This window comes from Eublepharis macularius, chromosome 4 (genome assembly GCF_028583425.1).
Source record: "Eublepharis macularius isolate TG4126 chromosome 4, MPM_Emac_v1.0, whole genome shotgun sequence".
NCBI lineage: Eukaryota > Metazoa > Chordata > Lepidosauria > Squamata > Eublepharidae > Eublepharis > Eublepharis macularius.
This window is the reverse complement of record NC_072793.1, coordinates 127,553,983-127,578,447: the sequence shown is the minus strand read 5'-3', so window position 1 is coordinate 127,578,447 and position 24,465 is coordinate 127,553,983. Positions and strand designations below refer to the sequence as shown.

The 24,465-nt window shown below is 43.0% G+C and overlaps 1 protein-coding gene across 1 annotated transcript in view; it reads right to left on the bottom strand.

The window, feature by feature from the left end:
- PLXND1 (plexin D1) overlaps positions 1 to 24,465 on the bottom strand; it is a 216,653-nt gene that overhangs the window by 120,942 nt on the left and 71,246 nt on the right. The window contains exon 9 of the mRNA XM_054975821.1: positions 2,029 to 2,133. Coding sequence (XP_054831796.1) covers positions 2,029 to 2,133 — 105 coding nt within the window. The remainder of the gene's footprint in view (positions 1 to 2,028; positions 2,134 to 24,465) is intronic.

Genomic DNA, 24,465 nt, shown 5'->3' with positions numbered 1-24,465 from the left:
GGGGTTAGAATGTGTTTGGATATCCTGAACAGCTGGGAGTGTCGTGAACTAGCCGACGCAATGGTTGCCGAGAAATAACGTTTCTTTGCCGCTTTCACGTCTGCTTCATAGGTCTTCTAGTGTGTTCTGTAGCAAGCTCTATCAGCTTCCCTGAGAGTTTTTCACCAGCGCCTTTCAGATGTCTTCCAGCCCTCTGCAGGTCAGCCAGCTCCGTGGTAAACCATGGTGCTGGCTTCCATCCCAAGGGCCGGAGGGGTTGACAAGGAGCAATGGTGTCAATAGCTTCAAGGAGCTTTGTGTTCTACGCTCCTACAGTAACTTCTGTGAAGCATGTGTCTGGAATTCTAAAATCCCCCAAGGCATTTTAAAATCTGGGAGGGTCTACGAGCCTTTGTGGGCAAATCATTTTAAGTGGACCTCCCATTTTGAGGGGTGTTGGGACTATATTCACTTTTGCCTTCAGCCGATGATGGTCTGACCATGGTTCTGGCCAAATTTCCAATGTTGAGCCAAGGTTTTCCCTCAAATGCGTAGTGCAAAATATTAAGTCTAGCATGTGGCCTCTTTTATGTGTAGGGCCTGACACTATTTGAGAGAGGCCCAGGGTTGCCAGGGAAGCTATAGATTCCTGAGCTGGGCTGATTCCCAGAACAATAAGTCTAGGTGCCTCCAACACCGTGCCTGCTAGCAGCTCTGCCAACTCAGAAAGGGTGCTTATAGGGGAGCTGGGTGGTCTGTAAACAAGCAGGATACCCAGTCTATCTTTAATTCCCAGAGACAGGAACATGCAATCAATACCAGCTATAGCTTTTACTGGAGATCTGCGGAAGTTGAAGGACTCGCGAAGAATAATAGCAACCCCTCCACCCCGTCTACCATAGCGAGGTTGGTGTAGGACTGCATAGCTCATTCTGAAACGACTTAATTTACTTAGCTTCCTAGCTCAATTGAAGGTGCTGCTTCTTATGCAGAAATGCCTTTATGATCTAGACCAACACACCTGAAGTCTTCTGTCTTCACATGTGAGCCCATGCAACAACTCAGATCCTATCCAATGGCCCTGCTAATGGTGCCCTCTATCGTGCTGGTCCACACTACAGCCTAAGCCTCCTCTGCTGTGGCTCTCACTCTGCAGAACGTTTTACTGGAGAAAGTATATAAAACCCTACCTGGGGAGCATTGGGCAGGGCATACAAGAATATGTAAGGTGCTATACTGTGACTTTACATGTGTTATTTAGTAACATGTCATATTGTGAATGGATTTGATGCATTTTTACTGTTTGATTGTCTTCTGTGACTGCCTGTATGTTCTGTTGAGCTTTAAGAAGACCACAATATAAAACGTCTGAAGTCTATGGATACTCGAGAATGATCCATGATCTATCCTGAATGTATTCCAGGAGCCAGAGCTCTAAAATTAGTTACCTGATCAAACACACATGTCAGAAATATGCAAAGAATACACCTTTTCCTTTAAAAATTGCCCATCCAAAGCATGAATCTTGATTCAATCTCTCTCAAAGATTCTGCCACTTGCTTTTAATAAGTTGTTTTTGCCTTGTCCAAGCACAGGGATCTTGGTATTGCAGAGAAAATGGCTGGGTGCACTCTATCTGAGAGTTACACACCTGTTTGGTTCACTGAGTGGAATATGGATAAAATATTTTCAAGTATATGAAGCAGATCCTCCCTCAAGCTTCTGCTCAAATGGAAGTTTTACAATCTTATAAATCTACTTAATGCACCGATCCCACAAAAGTTCTTGCATTACATGTAACAGATTCCCTAGAGAATGTCTGTAAAAAAGGCACATTTTCTTCTTGATATTGTGCCCACCAAGTCACTTGCCAAAGTGACTGCTTTCTATTAAGGTCCTTTGTTATAACAGCTATTTCTGCTGCTATGATAAAGGTAAAAGTCAAGTCCTGACTTCATTTTGATAGGGACCTTTTTATGACTCGTGACGCAAATGTAGAATCTACCTCCTAAGCTAAGTCACGCATTTCTGCAGTGCCTATTTAATTACCTTTACAAAAGCAGCATTCTTCACAGTAATGATGATGTCCTGGGAAGCCCCAGTTGGCACAGGTGCTACAGAGGCAGGCACAATGTGTGGACAATCAATACTTTTCTGTATTTCAGGAAACAAACAAAAAATGGTTAATGTGGTGGATCCTCCTAAACACTGAAACAACACAGCATAATCATAAAAGTAGTTCTGCCAGTAAGTTCATAAAGTCAGTCTGAAGCTGACTGATGGTTAATCACAGCTTACAACAGTCTCTTGTGGGCAAGTCTCTGGCTCAGAAACTTAGTAGTGCACGCCTGTGCCTGATACATTTGTGTCATCAGTTGAGATGCAGCAAATATATCCTATCTGGTACTACATATAACCATACTGCCAATGCTGAACTCACTCAGCAGATGCCAGCTCCATAATCAGTCAAAGCAAGCACCTTCATTTGCACCGGACATATTAATGTGAAAACAGAAAATGCTTTGCCAACATCCTCCCTGAGGTGCGAGCTCATGAGGCTAGTGCTGTTCCATCCTATGGATAAACAATGGTGCTTATGGACTTGAAGCAATCTGGGATTTTTCACAGTAAAATTAATGTGCTCACAAATTGAAAGCAATACCATACGCTCTCATCAAATGCCAATCTGAAGTAGCTATTATACCCCTTACTTCACTAGAAGAAGGGATCCAAATGACACTAACAAGATACATGGTCAGTTGTAGAGAAATTTAAAATCCTGAAAGTGTGCTGTTCTCACCAAGGAAGAAAGCACTTTGCAAGTTTAAACGTGCACTTTGTGCTGCATTTCAACACTGCAAATTCATGGCAATAACATGGAGATGATACTATAGAGCTATTATTGCTTCTTTTACAGCACTAATTATTTGTGCAACATGACCTGAGTGAAACTGGTTTCCCATGTCTTCAAAGTATTTCATCAAAGATGAAAAAATGCTTGAAAAGCATGACGAGCACTACAGCTGACACATAAGCAAACATACATTTTTATGTAAAGCACCTATTGGATAATGATCGTCGATGTATAAACTTTCCTGCCCAGATGGGTTTTGAAATTGTTTTTAACTATATTTTTCAATACTTAAAAAGATGAGCAAAAGATTCTTATCAACTTGTTCCATCACATTCACAACTTTATTATTAAGCTGCTGCAAAGAGGAAAATGGAGCAAACAGACCTCCCTCCACGCACACATATTTGTACAGTTATCAAGCTGACCAACAATGGATCAGACTAAGTGTCATTGTAATGATTAGAGGAATATCTGTTCTGCAGGAACAATAATCTGTCCCTGTGGTGATATTTCTGGATAACATGATGAATGGTAAGTTTTGAGAGATGATCTGAGCCATGAAGCATACATTACAGCAAAGTCCACCAATAGTGGTGTCGTTTACTAGCCAGTCTCTCTGGCACATACTACCAACCCCAACTTCTGCCCCAGATCCCCTGACACACACAGAGAACCCTGAGAAGAGGCAGAGATTTCTCTCGTTTGTGCTAGGCTATGAGGAAAATAAGATCCAGCATGAGAGACTCCTGATGTTTATCATCTTTGCCAAACATTAGTACAAGTGCAAAAAGGCTCCACCACTGCCTCCTAAGCCCTGTTTGTGCATTAGAGAGCTTGGGGAGAGGTGGAAATGTTAGGAGGGGAACAAAATGGCAAGAGTACTGATGTTTCCTACTTTCTACCAACTACAATGCCCGTGGGCTCAGGACAGGTGGGAGGGCTTCTTCCACTCGCTCTGCAGTTTGGAGAAGCTGCAGGAAATAGGCAGGATCTTGCCTTATTCCACTGAGATTTAGGTAAAGTAATAAACCATGGGAAAAGACAATTGCTGTTTTAAAAAAAATCTTCAAACTGCAGCACAAGTGAGAGCGCCGAGAAAAGGGTAAGTGATGCTGGGACTCCTTTTTGTCACAGGGCAAGCTGGGAAGTGAAGATGTAGATGCCCAAAATCATTGCTCCCTATGCTACTCTAAAATTGTTGGGTTGCATAAGGTTAGCAGCAATGTGGGTTTATGGTTAAAAAAAGAATACAAAAGTCCAGTGGCACCTTAACCCTGACAACATTTATTTCAACATTTATTTATGGAGCAGGTTACAAGGGGCAGGGGGTAAGGCAGAGGATTAACTGAGTTATGAATCTCTCCCTCCTTTTTTCCACATAATGAATCTACAATTGTCCCATACGGAGGATTCTCAGTGTGATTTCCATACATATCTGAGGAAGTGAGAGGTGACACACAAAAACTCATACTGAAATAAATGTTAGTCTTTTAAGGTGTCATGGGACTTTTGTTTTATTTTGCTACAACAGACTGACACATCTACCCTTTTGCAATGGTTAAAAAAGATCAGATTGGCCAGAGAGCTGATGACTGGAACCAGAATCTTGGGGACTGAGGCTTGAGAGAAATCCAGCAGGCCAGAATGGTAGACAAGGCCAATGGCTCTCTCTGGAGCAAAGCCCAAGCCTGACTGGAAGCTTCCAAAAGTGCCACCACATCAAGGGAAATCTTCATTTTGCAGATCTGAAAGGCTCACTGTAAAAGGCAGATCTGAATGTTTCTGATTTCAGCCTTGATTGCTTCCAACACTCTCCTAACTTAAAAAAGATCATATCCTCCAGCTCAAAATTGACAAGCTGGTGACACTAATAGTGTTTTACTAGATGAGTTTTAGTGCTGCTCAAATAAAGGTTTAAACATTAATGCAAAGAGTAAAAACAGAGGCAGTGTGGTATAATGTCAGGCCAGAGCTAAGGAGACCCACAAACACAAAGCTCAGTGGGCACAACACTATTGGCCAATAAAATCTACCTGAGAGGGTTATCATGAGATTAGAATAAAATAGAGGAGAGTAGAATCATGTAAACAATACACTCCAGTGAGGAATGGCAAAATAAAAATAAGACAGGTAGAAACTATACCAACAACACTGAAACATACAAAAAAGAACCCTCTCTCACTCTTTCCAACATTTTATCACTTAAAACTGACAGTGAGATTACATACTTCAGCCCTTAAGATGTAGCCATTCTGTTTATTTAAAAAGTTTAAAGACTCTTCTGAAACCAACCAGAACAAATTCTTAAATCTAAAGTTGCTCTATAAAATATCATCAAGATGTAAACACATTACATGGGTAAATTCAGGAAATGTCCTGTCCCTTAGTGTGCAACAATTGATCTCTGACTGGCTTCAGATTTATACCAGAGTGAGACAACTTAAAAACTGGATCCCTGTAACACTTAAAAAGACATTTAAGACAGTCAGACATTTCCATGTCTCAAATCCTGTGAGCAGTGGCAAGTCTTTGCATTCTGAGTGCCTCTCCTGTGACTCCCCCTAAGACCATCTACAAGGGTTCTCAATTATTTTAAAGTGCTTGTTTGATGGGAGAAAACATGTTTCAGGGTTTATCATGACATTGATCTTTACCATGCACCTTCCAAGGCTGCTTTGCAGAGGCGATTAAATTACAGAGATATGCTAGGAGAGAAGTAAATCAACAAAGGAGGAGTGGAGAGATTGTGGCCAATGCTCCCTCCGAGCAAACGGAAACTCAGCAGGGAACTGAATATAGCATTGTATGTACTTGCATGTCAAAACAGCCAACTCAGGTTGCTAGAAAAACAAATAGTAGAAGGCCAAGTAAAGTCATAGCCTTGGAGTGTGTGAAACAGAACTTTTCAGTTGCTTCTCGTTTGCTGCTGCGTGGGTATGAGCAGCCATAATGTTCCTGTATCCGGTCTTGTATTTGGTCTGCCCATTTCCTACTAATAATAACGGCATCTCCTTTCCTTCTTTGTCAAACCTTAGCAGAAACAAACTAGAATTGGGGGGGGGCATAGCGAGGGCTGGTGCCAGGGTTTCTTGTGCCTGAGGCCAGATACCTGCACCTGGGGGTAGCTTCAGGGAAGTTGCTGCCCCCAAGTGTGCACACAAAGCTGAGGAAAGAGTTTTTACTATGCCTGTGGAGCTACTCTTAAAGTTAATGGGAATAGGGAAGCACTGAAATCCTCTATACACAATGGATTGCAAGACTGAAGTGATTTTATCAGCAAGTACTAGTGTTATACCAAATATTTTCAGCACAACAGTTGCCACTCACACACACACACACAATTGATTTTTGCCCGAAGAAACTGCCACGAGCTTCCCATTCCCCTCTCTTGGCAAGTGCTTTCTCAGGAGTGTGGAAGGGTCTGGGATGCGGATTTCCTGCTTTAAGGTAGCAGCTGCCTCTTCCAATTACACAAACATTCACTTATTCTGAGGTGTGGATTCCCATAATTTGTTGAGACAGGAAGGTAGGGAGCAAAAGGTTTCATGGAACAGCCCGCCCGCCCCCCACCACACACACCAAATTTCATCTCATGATTAGTAGGCACACAGTGGTCAGTGCAAATAACTTATTAAGCTACTGAATCCTGATTTTCAACTACTCCCTTTCAATGCTCTATCTTTTATTTCCAATCCAAGAAAACTCACTGAATACTGCAGCCCAACCCACACATCCTGATGTTTAATCAGTCCAGTAAACACATTCTAGATGGATGAACTTGGTACATTCAGTTGCACAGCAGGTAGTTTGCTTGAATGTACCTGAAATATTCAATAGCTAAGACCAAAATGGCTTTTTCACATTTCATGTTTAATCCTTTAGAAATCTGTTAGAGTCATGCATTTAATAGCATCTTTAATCTCGTGCTATGAAGCGGCTTTCTTAAAAGGCACTGATTCGTTTAGGCATGATAGGAAAAAATACGATTTTCATTTTCTAACATGGGATGGAAAAACCAGGGGAAGCTGAATGATTCATTTAGGGTCACAAATAAGCTACTAAAATAGGAAAAGAAATCCAGTCTCAAAGTACAAGATTCCGGGGGTGTGGCATCGCGGGCTCCCAACCCCCAAACCTCCAAATTGAGCGACATAACCAAATTTCAAATTGTTATATTATGAAAAATCGCACTGCTAAAAAGAAGAAAATTGAACTGGGAGCTGTAAAAAATCTGCAGCCGCTTTTCTCGGCCCCAGGAAAAGAAACTCAAGGCGGGAAAGAAGCAAGGGAGAGACCAAAGATGGCGGATAGAACTCCCTCGTTCGTGAGTGAAATGCTATGCAACTCAGAGATGGTCTTAGACCCACAACTTAACAAATTAAAATCCGACATCGTGGAGCATATATCTAAAATGCTTGCCCCTCTAACGGCACAATTAGCAGATATTAAAATGGACTTACAAGCAACGAGTCTAAAAGCAGACAGAGCTCTAGATGTAAGCTCTACCACACAGATGGAGGTGGGAAAGATACACGATACCATCATTAATCAACAAGAAAGAATTATAAACCTAGAAATTCAAGCAAGGCAACATCATCTGAAACTGAGGGGAATAAATGACCCTTTTTTGCCGAATGAAGATTTAATACCTACACTTACAAATTGGCTTGCAAAACATCTTGAACTAGAGGAAAGGGCAACCCCCATTATTACAAAAGCATATAGAATTGGAACACCCAAGCAGCACAGAAACAGATCAATGCCAAGAGACATCATCATAGAGATACCTGATCAAAAAATAAAAAGGAAAATAATAGAAACAGCAAAAATATCAGGATCAATACTGTTCAATGGCACCCCAGTGCAAATATATGCAGACTTACCGAGGGAGGCCTTACAAATAAGGAAAGAGCTGAAACCTATTACAGACGCCCTGAGAAGAGCAAACGTCAGATATAAATGGTTAAACCACATTAAAATCTTAGTGATCCTGAATGGAAAACATCATGTCGTGACAGATCTAAGCACAGGAACAGAACTATTGAACAGCATCGATGTGGAAGAACCCATGGAAACAAGCAAGCAAAATCAGAAGAGGAAATCAACGGACTTGCTCTCTCCCCAAAAAGGGAGCAAAATCCCGATACGGAATGCCTAATAGAAGGCGGAAGACAAACTGTCTCAAACTACTGAATAACTTATGGTTATGTTTCTTATGCTATGTACTATACAATGGAGGTCGGGGGGGGGATTGAGGGTCTCAGTACTGCTCCTCATATATAGAACTTTTCACTTGGGAATTTAGTTTCCAAAACTGTGGCGTGAATATAACGGCCCAGTTTGTAAGTTCTATAAGCAATTAGAAACCAACAGTTGTTGGTTTTAAGTTGATTAAGGAAAATTATAGTGTTAGTTGATATTCTAGGGGCTAGCACTCTTTGGGACACGATCAAGACTGTGGCTAGAGGTCATATTATAGCTTTGTCATCAAAAATAAATAAAGAAAACATGAAGAACAGGAAGGAATTAGAAGAGTCCATTAAAATATTGGAGGATAAACATAAACTAACAGGAAATAAAAAGACATATATGGCTCTAACGGCTCAACGTAAAATCTTGGAGACGTTAGAAACAAATAAAGTACATAGAAGTTTAATAAAGACCAAGCAAAGATACTGGTTTAATACTCCAAAAGCTTTAAGAACCCTATCGAAAAAAATAAAGCAGAGGAACACTCAGAATGATATCCATCTTCTTCAAGATGTAAATAAGGTTAAATTTCACAATTCCAAATCAATTCTAAAAATTTTTAGGGAACTTTACACGAACTCGTACTCATCAACGAACCCTAATCAATCTAAAATTATGGAGTTCTTACAATCCCTCAAAAATGTCAAAAAATTAGAAAGTAGCCATAGGACTCTCTTAGACAAACCTGTCTCTCTGCAGGAAACTTTAGAAACAATCAATTTGGCAAAAAATAACAAAGCTACGGGGCCGGATGGTTATCCATCAGAGTTCTATAAAAAATATGTGGTTTTATTAGCTCAACATTTAACCAATGCATGCAATGTAGTTTTGAATGAATGTAAAATGCCCCCTACTTGGAACATGGCCGACATTATCGTAATACATAAACAAGGGAAAGACCCATTAAATGCAGAATCATATAGACCGATATCATTGCTCAACCATGATTATAAATTATTTACATCCATTCTAGTCCGGCATCTAAACTCATTCATAAGCAATTATATCCACCCCAACCAGGCAGGTTTTATCCCAAAAAGAGAAATCACAGATAATATCTACAAAACTCTGTCTCTGATAGAACATTGCAAAAACAACAAAATGGAAGCCTTATTTTTGTCTTTAGACATTCAAAAAGCTTTTGACTCTGTGGAGAAATATTATTTGAGTAGCACTCTCCAATTTTTTGGATTTGGGGAAAAATTTTTGAATGCCGTAGGGGCTATATACTCACAAACCTCGGCCAACATCAAAATTAATGGGTTACGATCAGAGAAAATTGTAATAAATAGAGGTACCAGACAGGGGTGCCCGCTATCGCCTATACTTTTTGCGATTGCCTTAGAACCATTTGCAATAGCATTAAGGGAAAACGTGCATACATGGTATTCCCATTAAAAATGACTCCCTTAAAATATCCCTCTTTGCAGATGACATGCTTATTTATCTATCACATCCAGTAGATTCTCTGAAACATCTTCATCCCTTATTATCGGATTTTGGTAGTATCTCTGGCCTGATGGTTAATCAATCAAAATCTCAAATCCTCCCTATAAATATAGCTAAAAATTTAGAAGATCAAATTGGCACACAGTATAAATTCCAATGGGCATCAAAATATCTAACGTATCTTGGCATTAATATTTCCTCCAATTTAAATGACCTTATTAAATTAAACCATCAAAGGATAGAAAAACAGATCAAGATTGAAATATCTAATTGGAACAAATTACAACTTAGCTGGTTTGACAGATACCAACTAATAAAAGCATTCATTTTACCTAAATTTCTCTTCATTTTCACTCAATGGCAGACATTAATTAATAACTTTCTATGGCAAAATAAACACCCCAGGATTCCATTCTCTACACTACGTCGGAAATCTAGTGATGGTGGTTTTAATTTCCCAGATCTCAACCTATACCAGACAGCAATCAGGCTTCTCAATTTACTTCAACTTATCTCTATAACTAATACAGCAGGCTGGGTCACCCTTTTCAAGACTCTTATAGACACATACACTATTAACGACCTAATGTGGAATAAGCAAACAAACAGACCCAATAGCATTCACAAAAATAGGTTTTTATTAGCAATACTGAATTCATGGGATAAATATAAAAATAAACTTGTTCCAGACATATCCAGATTCTCTTTCTTCATAAACCAAACCTGGTTTTCTCCAGGTAAAGATCCAGTTTTCCAAAACATTTTTCGACAGGCCAACTTGACAAGATTAATTGACTTAGCTTCACCTACTGGTCTGCTGGGAAAATTAGAATTAGAACGCAAACTGAAACAAAAACTGTTATGGTTCAGATATCTACAGGTTAAAAGCATGTCAGAACAAATAGGTCTGAAGTTAATAATGAAAGAACCATTGACAGAATTTGAAATGTTACTACATTCCTATACAATGCAAAAAAAGGGAATGATAGCGATACTTTATTCCATCCTTTTAAACACGGTGAACAAAAAACAGATTTCATGTCAATCCAGCTGAGCCAAAGATAGTAAGGTTGACCAATCTATGGAAACCTGGAAAAAAATTTGGACATCAGACATTTTCAAGTCAAATGTTATTTCAACTAAATTACAATCTTTCAAGATTGTGCACAGGTGGTATCTTACCCCTAAGAGAATATCACACATATACCCATTGGCTTCCCCACAGTGCTGGAAGAAATGTGGAGAGGTAGGAACGTTCGCCCACTGTTGGTGGGAATGTGCAATTATTAAAAATTATTGGGGAAAAGTGCTCGAAGAAATCAGAGAAATAACAGGGTACACAATCCCGTTAGACCCCAAGATTATCTTCTTGAATCAGTGGGGTAATTTACCTATACCTAAAATTAGGAGAGAACTGATTGCATCTTTTCTTGTAGTAGCAAAGAATGAGATAGCTTTGGTTTGGAAGAAAAACTCAGCTCCTTTAACTGAAGCATGGTGGGAAAAAGTGTGAAACTATTTCATTGTGGAAAAAACACACAACGACCTCTATGTAGTGGAGAAGTTTCCGGTGAGCTCTAAGTTTGTGGAAAAATGGTTCCTGTTTTTTGAACATGTTGAAAAACATAACATTCAGCCGAAATCAAAAATCCTTCAAACAATAACTCTGTCCAAGGATTTCACACTGTAAAGTTCCACAATGTATATAACTTGGTTAGCATGTTCTTACTTTCCTTCTGTAACAGAATTCCATGTATTGAATTAATTGCTTGTTTGTTGTACATGTTCAAGTTTGTATGTTGTAATTGTTTTATTTCAATAAAAAGTTTATTAAAAAAAAAAGTACAAGATTCCTGTTTTCAACATACTTCACTGGCAGTATGGACTAGCACAAATACTACATAATTCAAATCATGGCGTAATGTCTAACTTCATCTAGGTACTTTTACTATAGCTTCCCATCCAAATCAGCAATGATTTCCATATTATATTCTACTGACGCAGAATTTAAGACATATGCCAAATAATACATCCTAAGACATAAAAGGCAAACCATGTTGCCGACGATTCACCTTATCCCTTCTCATGCGCAGTATACCGCGCATGCGTAGTATGCAGGGATAAGAAGTGAGCGGAGACAAAACAGTTTACCTCCCTGCTGCCTCTTCCAGGCCTCCACAGGCCTGGAAAGGCCTAGTGTGGCAGTGGGCCTGCTTCCATGGCCTCCGAGCTTTTGGAGGCCCGGGAAAGCCTGGCCTGGAAGGGAGAAGACATACCGCCAAGGCCCCAGACCTTCCTGCCACTTTAGAGCTTGATGCACCGCAGGGCTGCCCTGCGGCCCAATGTGGCACAGGGCTGCCCAGCCCAGCGGCCCACTGTGGTGCGGGGCTGTCTGGCCGGTGCGGGCAAGGGACAGCAGCAGAGCCCATTGCTCAGCTAGGCAGGGAGAAGGCAGGTAAACCACTACTTTCTCCCTGTCCAGCTGATCTGAGGGCAATTGGGGTGGTGGTGGAGCCCACCCACCTGCGCACCACCCAGCTGGTCAGGGAGTAAGCGGAGCGAACCCGCTTTCGCCATGCCCAACTCATCCGCAGGCAACGGCAGGAATGGAGCACACTCGACTGCCCACCACTCAGCTGGGCAGGGAGAAGGCTTTCTTTGCACCCAGCTCATCTGCAGGCAATGAGGGGCTGCAGTGGAGCGCACCCACCTGCCCGCTGCTCAGCTGGGCAGGGAGAAGGCTTTCTCTGTGCCCAGCTGATCCATGGGCAACGGGGGCGGCAGTGGAGCCTGGCCACCTGCCTACTGCTCAGCTGGGCAAGGAGGCTTTCTCCCTGCCCAGCTGATCCATGGGCAACGATGGCAACGGCAGAGCTCATCTGTCGCCACTCAGCTGGGCTGGGAGAAAATGGGGTGAATCCGCTTTCTCCATGCCCAGCTGATCCACGAGAAAGGGGGGGCAGTGGTGGAGCCTCCCCTCAGCCTAGCAGCGCCCTCCCCACCTGCCAGCTGCATGAACAGGGGAGCTGCCAGGTGCAGAGCCCCAGTGCCTGCCTCCTCTCAAACTGGCAGCACTCTCCCTGGCCACCAGCTGCCCGAATGAGGCAGCTGCCTGGTGCAGAGCCCGGCTGCCTGCTTCCCCTCAACCCAGCAGTGCTCTCCCCGCTCGCCAGCCACTGGAACCTGGTGGCTGCCAGGTGCAGAGCCCTGGCAAGAATGTTGGGACTAACCCACGGGAAGCATTCAACAATATCAATCATCCACTTAAATAAATTTTTATAAATTTTCAGTTTTTAAAGTGCAAGTGCTATAAACAAGGTTAGTGCAATACATTAAGTGTAATAAATATAATAAGTAGCTAACTCTTCATAAAAGCAATATAGCAGCAACTACAGCAGTGCAGAGCCCTGCTGCCTGTCTCCCCTCAACCCAGCAGTGCTCTCTCTCTGCCCACCAGCTGTCCAAATGGGGCGGCTACCAAGCGCAGAGCCCTGCTGCCTGTCTCCCCTCTCCCTGGCAGCGTTCTCCTTGCCCGCCAGCTGCTGGATTCAGCTGAATCCAGCGGCTGGCTGGTGCACAAGTGGGCTAGGCCACCTCCCTCTGCTCCATCGCTCCCCACCACTCCAGCTGCTCAATTCTGCCCACAAGTGAATGGAGTCCAGGTCTTCCTCCCATCCCTTTACATTCCCTCAGAGGCCAGGTCTACTTCCCCTTCCCCAGCTAGTCCAGTAAACCTGGCTTCTGGATCTGCAGAGTCCAGGTCTACCTGTCAGGGGGTCCGCCAGCTGGGTAGATCTGGCCTCTGTACTCCTGGAGGCCAGGTCTATTGCTCATAGCGTTGCCAGGCCAGTAAACATGACCTTCAGACCCATGGAGGGAACAGGCTGCTGGAAGTAGGAACCCACCCAGGTGCCTGGTGCCACCCCCCCCCACCCCGACAGCACTCCCTGCTTGCAATGGCCTGATCCGGTGCCAATGCAGCCAGAATGGGCTGCTACTGGGTGCAGGAGCCCACCCGGGCACCTGGTGCTGCCCCCCAGCTGCGCTCCCTGCCTGCAGCAGTCCGATCCATCCCCAATGGAACCGAACAGGCCACTGCTGGTCACAGGTGCCCACCATGGTGCCTCCCCCCCCCCACTGCGGCGCTGGGGAGGGGGCAGTGCTTGGCCCACTTGCCCTGCCCTTTCTAGACCCCTTGGATTTCCCCCCCCCCAACGAGCTTTGTTAATAGCGTAAATATAACTTAAGAATGTTTAGGTGAGTGAACATATGCATGGAAACATAGAGCTGCCTTATATTGTCAGATCATTGGTCTATCATGGTCGATATTGTCTGTTTTGACCGACAGAAGCTTTCTAGGGTCTCAAGGTCTTTCCCTATCTGATCCTTTTAAAGGATTTAATTGTAAATACTGGGCATTAGAACTTGAGTCGTGGAAATGTGGATTCGGGACCCCGGCTTCCTACACTCGATGGGGCAGTGCTTAGACCAGCTCCGAGAGTTAGGAGCCTGGGGGTGATCCTGGATCCCTCCTTGACGATGGAGGACCAGGTGACCGCGGTTGCCAGGTCTTCTTTTTCTATCTCCAACAGACCAGGCAGCTTGCCCCTTATGTCTCATCCCGCGACTTGACTACAGTGGTCCAGGCAATGGTCACGTCTAGGCTAGACTACTGTAACGTACTCTATGCTGGGCTTCCCCTGAACCTGATCCGGTGGTTACAGCTGGTACAGAATGTGGCAGCGCTGGTCACTGGAACGCCAATGTGTGCACATATAACAACGGTATTGCATCAGCTGCACTGGTTGCCGGTGGAGTACAGAATCAGGTTCAAGGTTCTGGTATTAACCTATAAAGCCCTATGCGGACTAGGACCGGCGTATCTGCGGGACCACCTCTCCCCATGTGAACCCCAGAGGACTCGCTGTTCCAGTGATAAACATCTGTTAAAGATCCTTGGCCCCAGGGAGGCCCGCCTGGCATCGACCAGGGCCAGAGCCTTTTCAGTCTTGGCCTCAGCCTGGTGGAACGCTCTGTCCAATGACACCAGGGTCTGGCGGGATTTGTTACCTTTCCACCGGGCCTGTAAAACAGAGCTGTTCTGCCAGGCATATGGTTGATGCGAGGCGGTGCCTCCTAGCTGGGGGAGTACATCACATGCCTTCCCTACTAGTGACACCCTCCATCTCTCACATATTTCCTTGCCAAATTGTTCTGGAGATGGCTAAAAAGGTGGTCGGCTAGATCATTGTGCCGCTGTGTTTATATATATGTATTTTTACTATGGTATTTAAATGTTTTATGGTTTTAAATCGTATAAATTGTGATATGTAGTTTAAATTTTAGTTGTAATCCGCCCTGAGCCTGCTGATGTGGGGAGGGTGGAATATAAATCAAATATAAACCAACCAACCAACCAACAAACCCTGGTACCTTCTCCATACAAAGTAGATGCTCTTCCACTGAGCTAAAACCCTTCAACAAAGCGCTGCCTGTCTGTTTCAGTGCATTTGGCAGAAGCAGTGTGTTTTTGTTTTAATGCATGTTTCAGCAATGAAATGGACATTCCTTCAACTAATCTCAAGTTATAGGATCCAACAAAATATCTCCACTTGCACCAGAGCTCTTGGACAAGCAGAAATGCAAGAAAAAAAAACCACAGTAGCTGTCTGCAAAAAGTCCAATGTATTGTATCCCTACTTGTGTGCCAATTGTGCAAAATGTGCAACCAGTTTGTAGGCACTATAACATATAGGTGGAAAGCACTAGGTGTTACGCACGATGTTGCGCACGATGTTGCGATGGTCTGTTTACGTTTCCCTTTGTACATTGCTGCATCCAATTCATCCTTTCATATGTCCGTTGATACACATGAATGCAGCAAAATAAATGGCACAAATATAATGTTAGATTAAGCTTGCATGTGTCTGTGAATGCAAACATATGCTTATATGGATGCAGAACATTGTGTGATTGTACAATGGTGGCAATCACACTTTCAACTGTGAGTGCCTGCTGACACACTTGTCTATTAAAATTCATACCTCATTGGAAATCTTGCTCTAATTTTTTAAGAATTAACATCTATTAACTAAAGCCATTCTATAAGTTTCAGATTAATGCAAATTTTGAAAGCTCTTAACCATCTCTCTCAGTCCACCACACTGTAGCAAATTTTTTAATGATTCCAGAAACAGACGTAAAGGTATATAAAGTCAGCTCAGGGCTTTCAGGATTAGCCTTGCCAAGGTCTTTTGGAGATGATCTCTTCTGAATGTCTTGGATTCATTTGCTTTTAATCCTCATAGTTTAGGCAGCTCTTTTGGCTTACAGTGCAAGAATTGTAGATACTGGAAAAGGTGAAGCTGTGGTTAAAGAGCCACTGAAAATATACCATGCTTTCCCTAAATATAAACACTGTGAACTAGCAATACAAAAGATGCATGTTCTGTGAATGGTGTTTTCATGGAGCACAAAATTCACAGAACTGAGGAATATTGAGAGTTTTCTTCTCAATGTAGACTCAATTTCCAGAGAAACATGCACATGTAAACTTAGTTTGTGAAGATACAGAGCTAGTCTGAAGTCCCCTTCTGTGCAGCGGCACGGAAAGGGGTATTGAGGTTCAACACAAACCAAATGAACCGGCAGACCAGTTCATGGAAGTTTGTGGAAAACGGGCTTCCACAAACTGCTGGTTCGCAAAGCATGAACCAGCTCGTTTCATGATGAACTTTAGTTTGTCTTGCAGTTCGTGCCCATCTCAACTGTGCAGTTCTGCAACAGAATTCTGCACCTGCACAGAATCTCTCCCTGTGACATTCTACAGCTTTATGCTGGGAGCTTGTGCTTCTGCCCTTCCCTTTGGATAGAGAAGTCTGGCCATTCTGAGCAAGAGCTTTTCACCTTGGAACATTGTTTTGCTCTTCAAAGAGACTACCAACAAAGAAACCTACTCCCACAAACTATATTGACACTGCATAGTGCATAACTTGCAATGAGCAATGTGGAGAGTAAGGGCAGGAAATAAATAACTGGGGACAGGGCTCATCAAATTCAGTTTACAGTTCTCTTTTTCAATGGAAGCTGCATCAGATGAAACTTGCTTCTTTCTTCTTCTGAATGTGTTCATATTTGGGGTGGGTTATTAGAAGACAAAAGAATCACCCTGTTCCTGCACCATGTATGTGCTTTCCAATTTACAAGATTTCAAATGATGAGGAAGCAGCTTGCTTTAGGAATCACTGATGACAATGCTGAAAGCAGAGTCACTGAGATAGCTGTTATGGGTAAAAAATGGGCTGGAAAACTGGTAGTGAATCCTCAAAAGTTAGTGACTGAGCCATGCATAATACTAGTTCCAAACAGTCATAGATCTTCCATAGGAAATACTGCTTAGAAATAAATTGTGATGTCGTCTGTTGAAAATTCTGAAGTATGATCAGGCACCAGAGGGATCCAACTAAAGCTCTGAATCTGAAGACGGTTGGATTCTTTTGAAGTTCAAGGAGTGATCCGAGTCAAAGATAGCTCTGGAGACAATGCTAAAGCACTAGTACTGATGCTACAAGCTGAATCTGAGTTAGCACAAATGGAAACAGTGAAACATGGTACTGGCAAAAGCTGACAGAGAAACTGAAGCCATTGTCACAAAAACAGGAACAGAATCTTCAAAGTAGGGACAGAGATTATTACCAAAGATGATGGCAATAGCCTATCCAATTTCTTTCTTTGTTATTTAAGGCACCAAGTGACCTCTTATTATTTTTTAGGATAATCTAGAAAGCACTGGTGCCAGCACCATGACAGATGAAGGCTGGTGATAGTAACTACAAACTGGAAGAGACTGTGGAGAGGAATGTCATTCATCAATACCAAGAGTCATTCTTGGGCCAAAGCACATTAAATGAAGACATATGAGTTTGGTTAAGAATATTTACCCAGTCTCCCTGTAAGAGTTATCATCATTAGATAGATGTCAATTTTAGAGGCCAACGTAGCAAGCTCCTTTGCTTTTGCTGCTGGAGTCTACCCTTTAGAAGTCAACCAGGGACCATGTTTGGGAATGGCAGCAGAGGGCAATGTCAGTAGAGAGACTGCTCCTGAGGATAACGTATCAGAAGAGAGAACCTGCATAATTCACTTCCAAAATGAAGTATGCAATCTAGAAGTTTCTTCAAGGGTCTGGCTGCCCCTTAAGTATCCAGCTGCCAGACCGGAGGGAAAACTGTGCCTGCCCGGTCCGGAACCAGGCCCGCCTCCCGCACAGCCCTCCTGACAGGGTGGCTGGGGAGTTTGAAACCACTGGCTCCGGGCTCGCGCCAATAGGGCCAAGCGAGGCTGCAGCATGGCACCTGCTGTACCTCTTGTCCCTCTGACACCCGCCAGCAGCAACCCAGGCCCCCAGGTAAATTTGGTGGCTGCTGGACCACACAAAAAAGAGAAGGTTTCTAATGCAGATGAAAGGTTGTGGCTAGGCTACACTATCTTAAAAAATTAAGGAAAATTAATCAAAACTCCATGAAAAAGACAAAGAGGGTCTTGAGAAGGGTGGTCAGAGAATACCATTTATGTATATTTATATTTTTATCTTGCTTTTCCCCCACACTGCAGGACTACAGAGAATGTTCTCAGTAGCAAAGAACAAAGAGCAAAAAGGCACTTGCCCTGCCCTATGGAGCATGTGTGGAAAGTCTAGCCCTTGCTATCCCAGAGGGGAAAGAAATATCAACTTCTGGACTAAAGCTCCAGGAGGTCTAAAAACACTCTGCAGCAGAGCAGGATCTCAAATGTGAGACTACACAGAGGCCATAAAGAAAAACATGTGACATATTGATAATTCCACCTGGACAATCAATGGAATGTAGTCATGGTTATATTTATTATTTAGAAATGCAAGAGTATTATTCATTTTAACCTCATGATTAGGGGGGTGTGATTCGGATTTCTGATCTGGGGAAAGTACCCGAATCGGACTCGATCTGCAATGATTTGGGATTTCCGAATTGGAAACCCCGAATCAAAGCTTCCTGAAGCGATTTGTATCACTTCGGGAAGCTTTGAGTCAAAGGGTTTAAATGCCCCTTTCCGTGCCGCTGATCCAGCCAGCGGGGGATTAAATGCCCCTTTCCATGCCACTGCAAAGCAGTACGGAAAGGGGCATTTAACCCCGCGGGTCAGCTGTTTGGCGGGGAGTTCCCTGCTGCCTTGCTGGCCGCTGCGGCAGTGGAGGGGGCGGTGCAGGCGGCAGAGGAGCTGGCTCCAGCCTTCCCCGCCACTCAACTGGACTTCTTCCTGGCTCCATGGCCAGGTAAGTGGGGTCAGATAGGGTGGGGGTGCGGAGGACGGGGGACTAATTGGGGGACTGGGGTGGGGGCTGGGAGACAGGCAGCTTCCCCCTCACTTTGGTATGTTCTGAATCTTTACGGAGCATACCAAAGCAATTTAAATACCTGAAGCTGAAGCAGCTTGCCACTTCGGCTTTCGGGGCATTGCAGATCATTTTCCCACTTCGGGTAAACCTGAAGCGGGAAAAACGAATTTTTTCCCCGTGCACACCCCTACTCATGATGAATACTGCAGTGCATCATCTGTGACTGTGCTGTCACAGCATCTGTGATAAACAATATCATGAAAGATGTCATGCATTTGATAGCTTTGAGATTATCTGCATCTGTACCAGGGTAGAGAGATATACTGTTGAGTCCTTACTATGGCTTTTAAAATCACAGCCTTTTCACCTACAGCATTTCCCAGTGTGACAAGAGACCTTTATGTATAATGTCAATTATCCAGATTAAGCTGGAAAGGTGCTTAATAGTGGCAATCCCTGGCAATTTGTGCCAACACAGCTGAGTTTATGCTGTTCCTGTCCTTCTGCAGCTGGTGAAGAGCCCACAGTTCATTTGCTCATGTTTGTTCTATTTAATCTAATTTTACATTCATGCTCGTTGCCGAGAAGAAGTCTCTGGACACATCTAACAGAACTCCTTTAAAAGAAGATCTCTGCTGCTGGCTGTTAATACCAAAGAACTGTACTGATCAGTGACAAATCTATTCCTAATTCACAAACTATAGATTTTATTTCTGTTCCAAAGCCTAGAAAAGTATTAAACATATGCACGGCAGAATTTGGTTTATCACATACCTAGATAATCATTGTAACATGCTATAGAGGACTGGACTTCCATTTAAAAAGAAATTCCTCCACAGGGGTCACTTGGAAAGGGATGGCACGATAGCATAACGGCTTTCAAATACCTGCTGGTCATTAGTTCCATTTCATGCATACAATTAATTAAGCCATTGCCTGAAAAAGTTTACACATGCTACTCTCCAAGCTGTCAAGCTAGCTGTTTTATTTAGTCTCAATATTGTACATCAAAATATGAAAATTTAGTCCAGCCCTAACCATCTGCAACAGTGTAATGCTACTTTTGCAACCTGTCTCCCATTCAGATTTGAATGACATAAGCAGTTGACATGGTCCATGATAAACATGAGTATGAAGCTACAATACGTTGTGTTAAACTAAACGAATTGTGCCTATTTTAACTATTTATTCCATTTCAGAAAAGGCAGGATTCATTATTTTCAAACATGAAGGCTTTAAAAAGAACACCAATTCTTTATGTCTGTGACAGCAGAGAAGTTAACATTTATTGACGGTAATTTACCAGATCACAGTCAATTTTTGGAATCCATGTACTTTCTTTCATAGATAGGCCTATCCTACTATATAAAAGGCAAGCAGTATTGGCGACGACTCACTTTTTATCCTCATGCTGGTGCATTACTGATGACTCTGGCCTCGAGGCCACTGCAAAGTGCCTGCTTGCCACTAGTAGATGGCCTGCCAAAACCAACAGCCTAGTAACGTGAACAAGGCTCTCCTGACTAAAGCTATGCAAAACCCCAAGGAATACCAATCAGAAGTCTACAATAAATAACCTCTAGGCATTCAATAATAAATATTTTACTCTTAAAGTGACTATGTGCTCATGCAAAGTGCTATATTATAAATACAATAATATTAGTTCATAGAAAAATAGACATATATAAATTCAACAAGCATCCATTCATAAATACATATACAGCCATAAATACACGCAACATACATATATCAACCCGACTGGCAACATTTATATCCTCAATGGAACTGTCCTTTAAATCTCTTATAACCAACTAGGGGAATGAAGCTCCATGACAGACATGACAAAGCAGGTGAGTAGTGATGATAATATCATGAAGTTCACAATTTTTTCTTTTCACTTTTCACCAAGAAAACAGTGTGGATAAAAGCCCTGCCCATGCCCTGCCTAAACTGGGGCCGGCTTGCGTATCTCCATTTTCATCGAACGACTTCCTCAGAGGCAAGGAACTGATCCACACTCCATTTGTGTCATTGCAAATTTTTCTGACTCATTTCTGAGGAGTGGTATCACATGTGCACGATTAAGGATCACTAATATTTATTATTGTATTTATAATATCTTATAGCACTTTGCATGAGCACATAGTCGCTTTAAGAGTAAAATATTTATTACTGAATACTTGAGGTTATTTATTGTAGCCTCCTGATTGGTAAACCAAACAGCCTAAGCACTGCTCCCTGCGCCTCCCCTCAGTGCCCTCCTGCTCTGGCCTCCAGGCTGCTGCGAAGCGCCTACTTACTGCTAGGAGGGGGCCTGTTGAATCAGTTTTCTAGAGTCCATTGTATTTTTTCACACAATGGGCTCTACTCTTTAATAATGTTATACTGTACTCATCAGATCTTCCGAGGGAGCTCCAGTCACTTGCTCTCCTCAGCATCTCAGAAGGGGGATCTGGTGCACCTAGCACAGCCAAGGCAGGAAACACACCTGAGCAGCTGACTTTTGTTTGACTGAGGAGGCCACTGTATGCAGATGTAGCCAATGAAGCACTGTCTGGAGGGTAAGGCGGCCAAATTTCTGACAATGGCCTGGCAACTGTCCAGGATGCATGAGGGACTCCTGCATGTTTGTAGGACAACAGAGGGGTAGAATACACTCTCACTCTTCCAGAGGAAGGGGTGGTGGTTCATCAGGCCAGGCATAGACAGAGACATGCCTGTCAGATCCACTGGGATGTGCTGCATGGCAGGTAGAGATGGGCACAAACAGAAAAAAAACCCCGAACACCATGTTGGTTGTCATCCACGAACAGGGATTCACGAACATCAACGGACATGACATGTTCACAAACATGTTCGTAGTTCCAGGACACCAAAATACTGGACAACACTTCCAACTACTTTGTCAGACTGCACAGGGAAGCCATTGAAATTCACAAGCATAAGCAAAACTTCAACAGGAAAGAAGAAACCTTAAGAATGAACAGAGCATGGTTTCCAGTTCTGAAAAACACCAGGCTAACAAAACATTCTATCCCCGACAATAGCCCTGCAGAGAAGATTAGCACATCAAGTACCAATCCATATGCAAAAGAACCTCCTCAGGATACAGTGAAGCCTCCCGCTATTAGCATTCCACACCCGGGGAAACTCTTACAGGATGACTCAGCTCAACCCCACGCCTCCTGAGTAGATACAAATGACCTACATCTTTTCCACACTGTGACACTGAGAGATCTCCGTCTTTTGGTGCTACACCTCTGAAGATGCCAGCTACAGCTGCTGGCGAAACGTCAGGAACTACAATGCCAAGACCACGGCAATACAGCCCGGAAAACCCACAACAACCATGTTCGTAGTTGGAGGTTCGTGGGAGCCAGAACGGCCCCCTTGGGACTTAGCTGAACTTGAGCCAGGGAAAGGAGAGTCCATGGGTCTCCCCCTTTCATGTCATTTTCTCTTCACGGTGGCAAAAACTGGACTCTGCTGGAAGTTAATTGAGGGGTTACAAACTGACCTTCCCAATGTCCAATACCCGCCAAAGTTGCAGGGGACATAGTCCTCACTGTCCTCTGAAGACACTCCCCCCCCAAGTTTCAGAGAGATTGCACCCTGGGAAAGCCATGAATCATGGGTCCCTCCCTTTCCTGTCATTTTCTTTATGGAGGAAAAAACTGGACTGTCTGCTGGAAGCTACTTTGAGGGGTTACAAGCCAGAAGGAAAGCCTGGAGTTCAGACAGAGTTCAGACAGTCCATGCCTATGTTGCCAGGTGAATTGACTGAAAAGCGCCAGACTGTCTGGCTTTACAAATGGCTGACAAACACCATGAAGAGGGCTTGGAACTAACACATGTTCGCCGGGAACGGGGCCTCATGAACAGCTCGCTAGCAAACAACAAATTGGGCTGTTCATGGCTTTTTTTTGTTGGTATTGCTGTTCGTGCCCATCTCTAGTGGCAGGACACAAGGAAGAAGAAACTGGAACCAAAATCCTTCTGAGCTGAGGACCAAAGGGGGCGGGGTGGGTGTGCACAGCAAAGTGCCCCCTTTGATGGCAGTAGATGTGGTGTGACTGAATTGTTTTCATTTTCATGTGAGGCAGAGCTTAAAAAGAGGGATGGGTAAAACACAGAGATGTGACTGACAAGTGAAAAAATAATACAAAGACCAAAGTCCTTGCTAGACAAAACAAATTAGGATAATCTATACTCAATACATTTGCAAAAGGTTCAGAACTATAGTGCCAAAGAAGTATTTAAAGTATAAAAGCCTGCCACATTGATTTCTAGAAAAACCAATTTATTTAATTTAACTTCAGTTTAAATTTCAAAAGCAAACTGCCAATATTCTCTATCATTAGAAGATTAATTTGGGATAAAGGTGATTGTCTGTTTCTAAGTGGTAGTTTCTCTACTGATAGCTTGTTAGCTACCATTTTATTAATGTCTCACAGACTAGTAAAAAATTGTATTATTTTATTTTCTAAATCCAGGTATTGAAAGTATGAGGAAATAAATACATTACTTCAGTTCAGAATCGCAATAAAGAGTCAAAAGATGTATCCTGCTGAGTCAGGAAAACTGAATACTTCCAATTATATACAAAGTTATTTTAAAAAACCAGCTTTCCTGTATCTGCATACATCCTATACATCAAGAAATTGCTCAAGGACTCTCAATACAAATGTTCTCTCTCTCTCTGTATGTTCATGTGTATGTATGTAAACAGTAGTTTACATCACAGCACTAGTTTAAGCATCAAGTACTACAATGCTCATTTCACACAAGGAGTGAGAGACTTAAAGAAATGAAGAAAAACAGGCTGCTTATCTATAACTGATGTTCTTCAAGTGGTCATCTATACAGTCACACATGAGTTTTGAGCCAGTACACAAAACAACACTGGAAAGGTCTAGTACTCTAGCTTAAGAATAGGTGTTCAAATTCCCTCCCCAGCATTAACATCCACAGGGAGCCCTGACCTGGATAGCCCAGGCCACCCTGTCTCATCAGACCTCAGAAGTTAAACAGGGTCAGCCTTAGTTAGTAACTGGATGGGACATGGCCAATGAAGACCAGGATTGCAGAGGCAGGCAATGGAAAACCACCTCTGTTAGCCCCTTGCCATGAAAACCCCAGCAGAGGTCACCATAAGTCAGCTATGACTTGACAGCACTTTCCACCACCACATCTCAAGGGAAGTGGCAAATGCATTCTTGTTCAGTTCTTTCACAGCACTGCTAGAAGCTCCCATAAAGATATAGTATAAGAGATAGCAGCAGTTGTGTGACTGCACAAATGATCACTCAATGAACAAAGAAGGACTGTAGGCACTGGTAGTGATATCACGGATGAATCTGCAGAATTGATAAGCTGATAAATTACATCAGGTATATTCGGAGGTGGCAGCTGCACTTCCATTTTTAGAGTTGGTGGCATCCTCTATTTGCACATCTCAGAACAATGCAACACAAGATGCTGCTTCAACAGGGTAGGTGAGATGACAAAGTTAATTCAGCCATTTTTACAGTCAACAAGGATTACTCCAAAACCAGCCCTA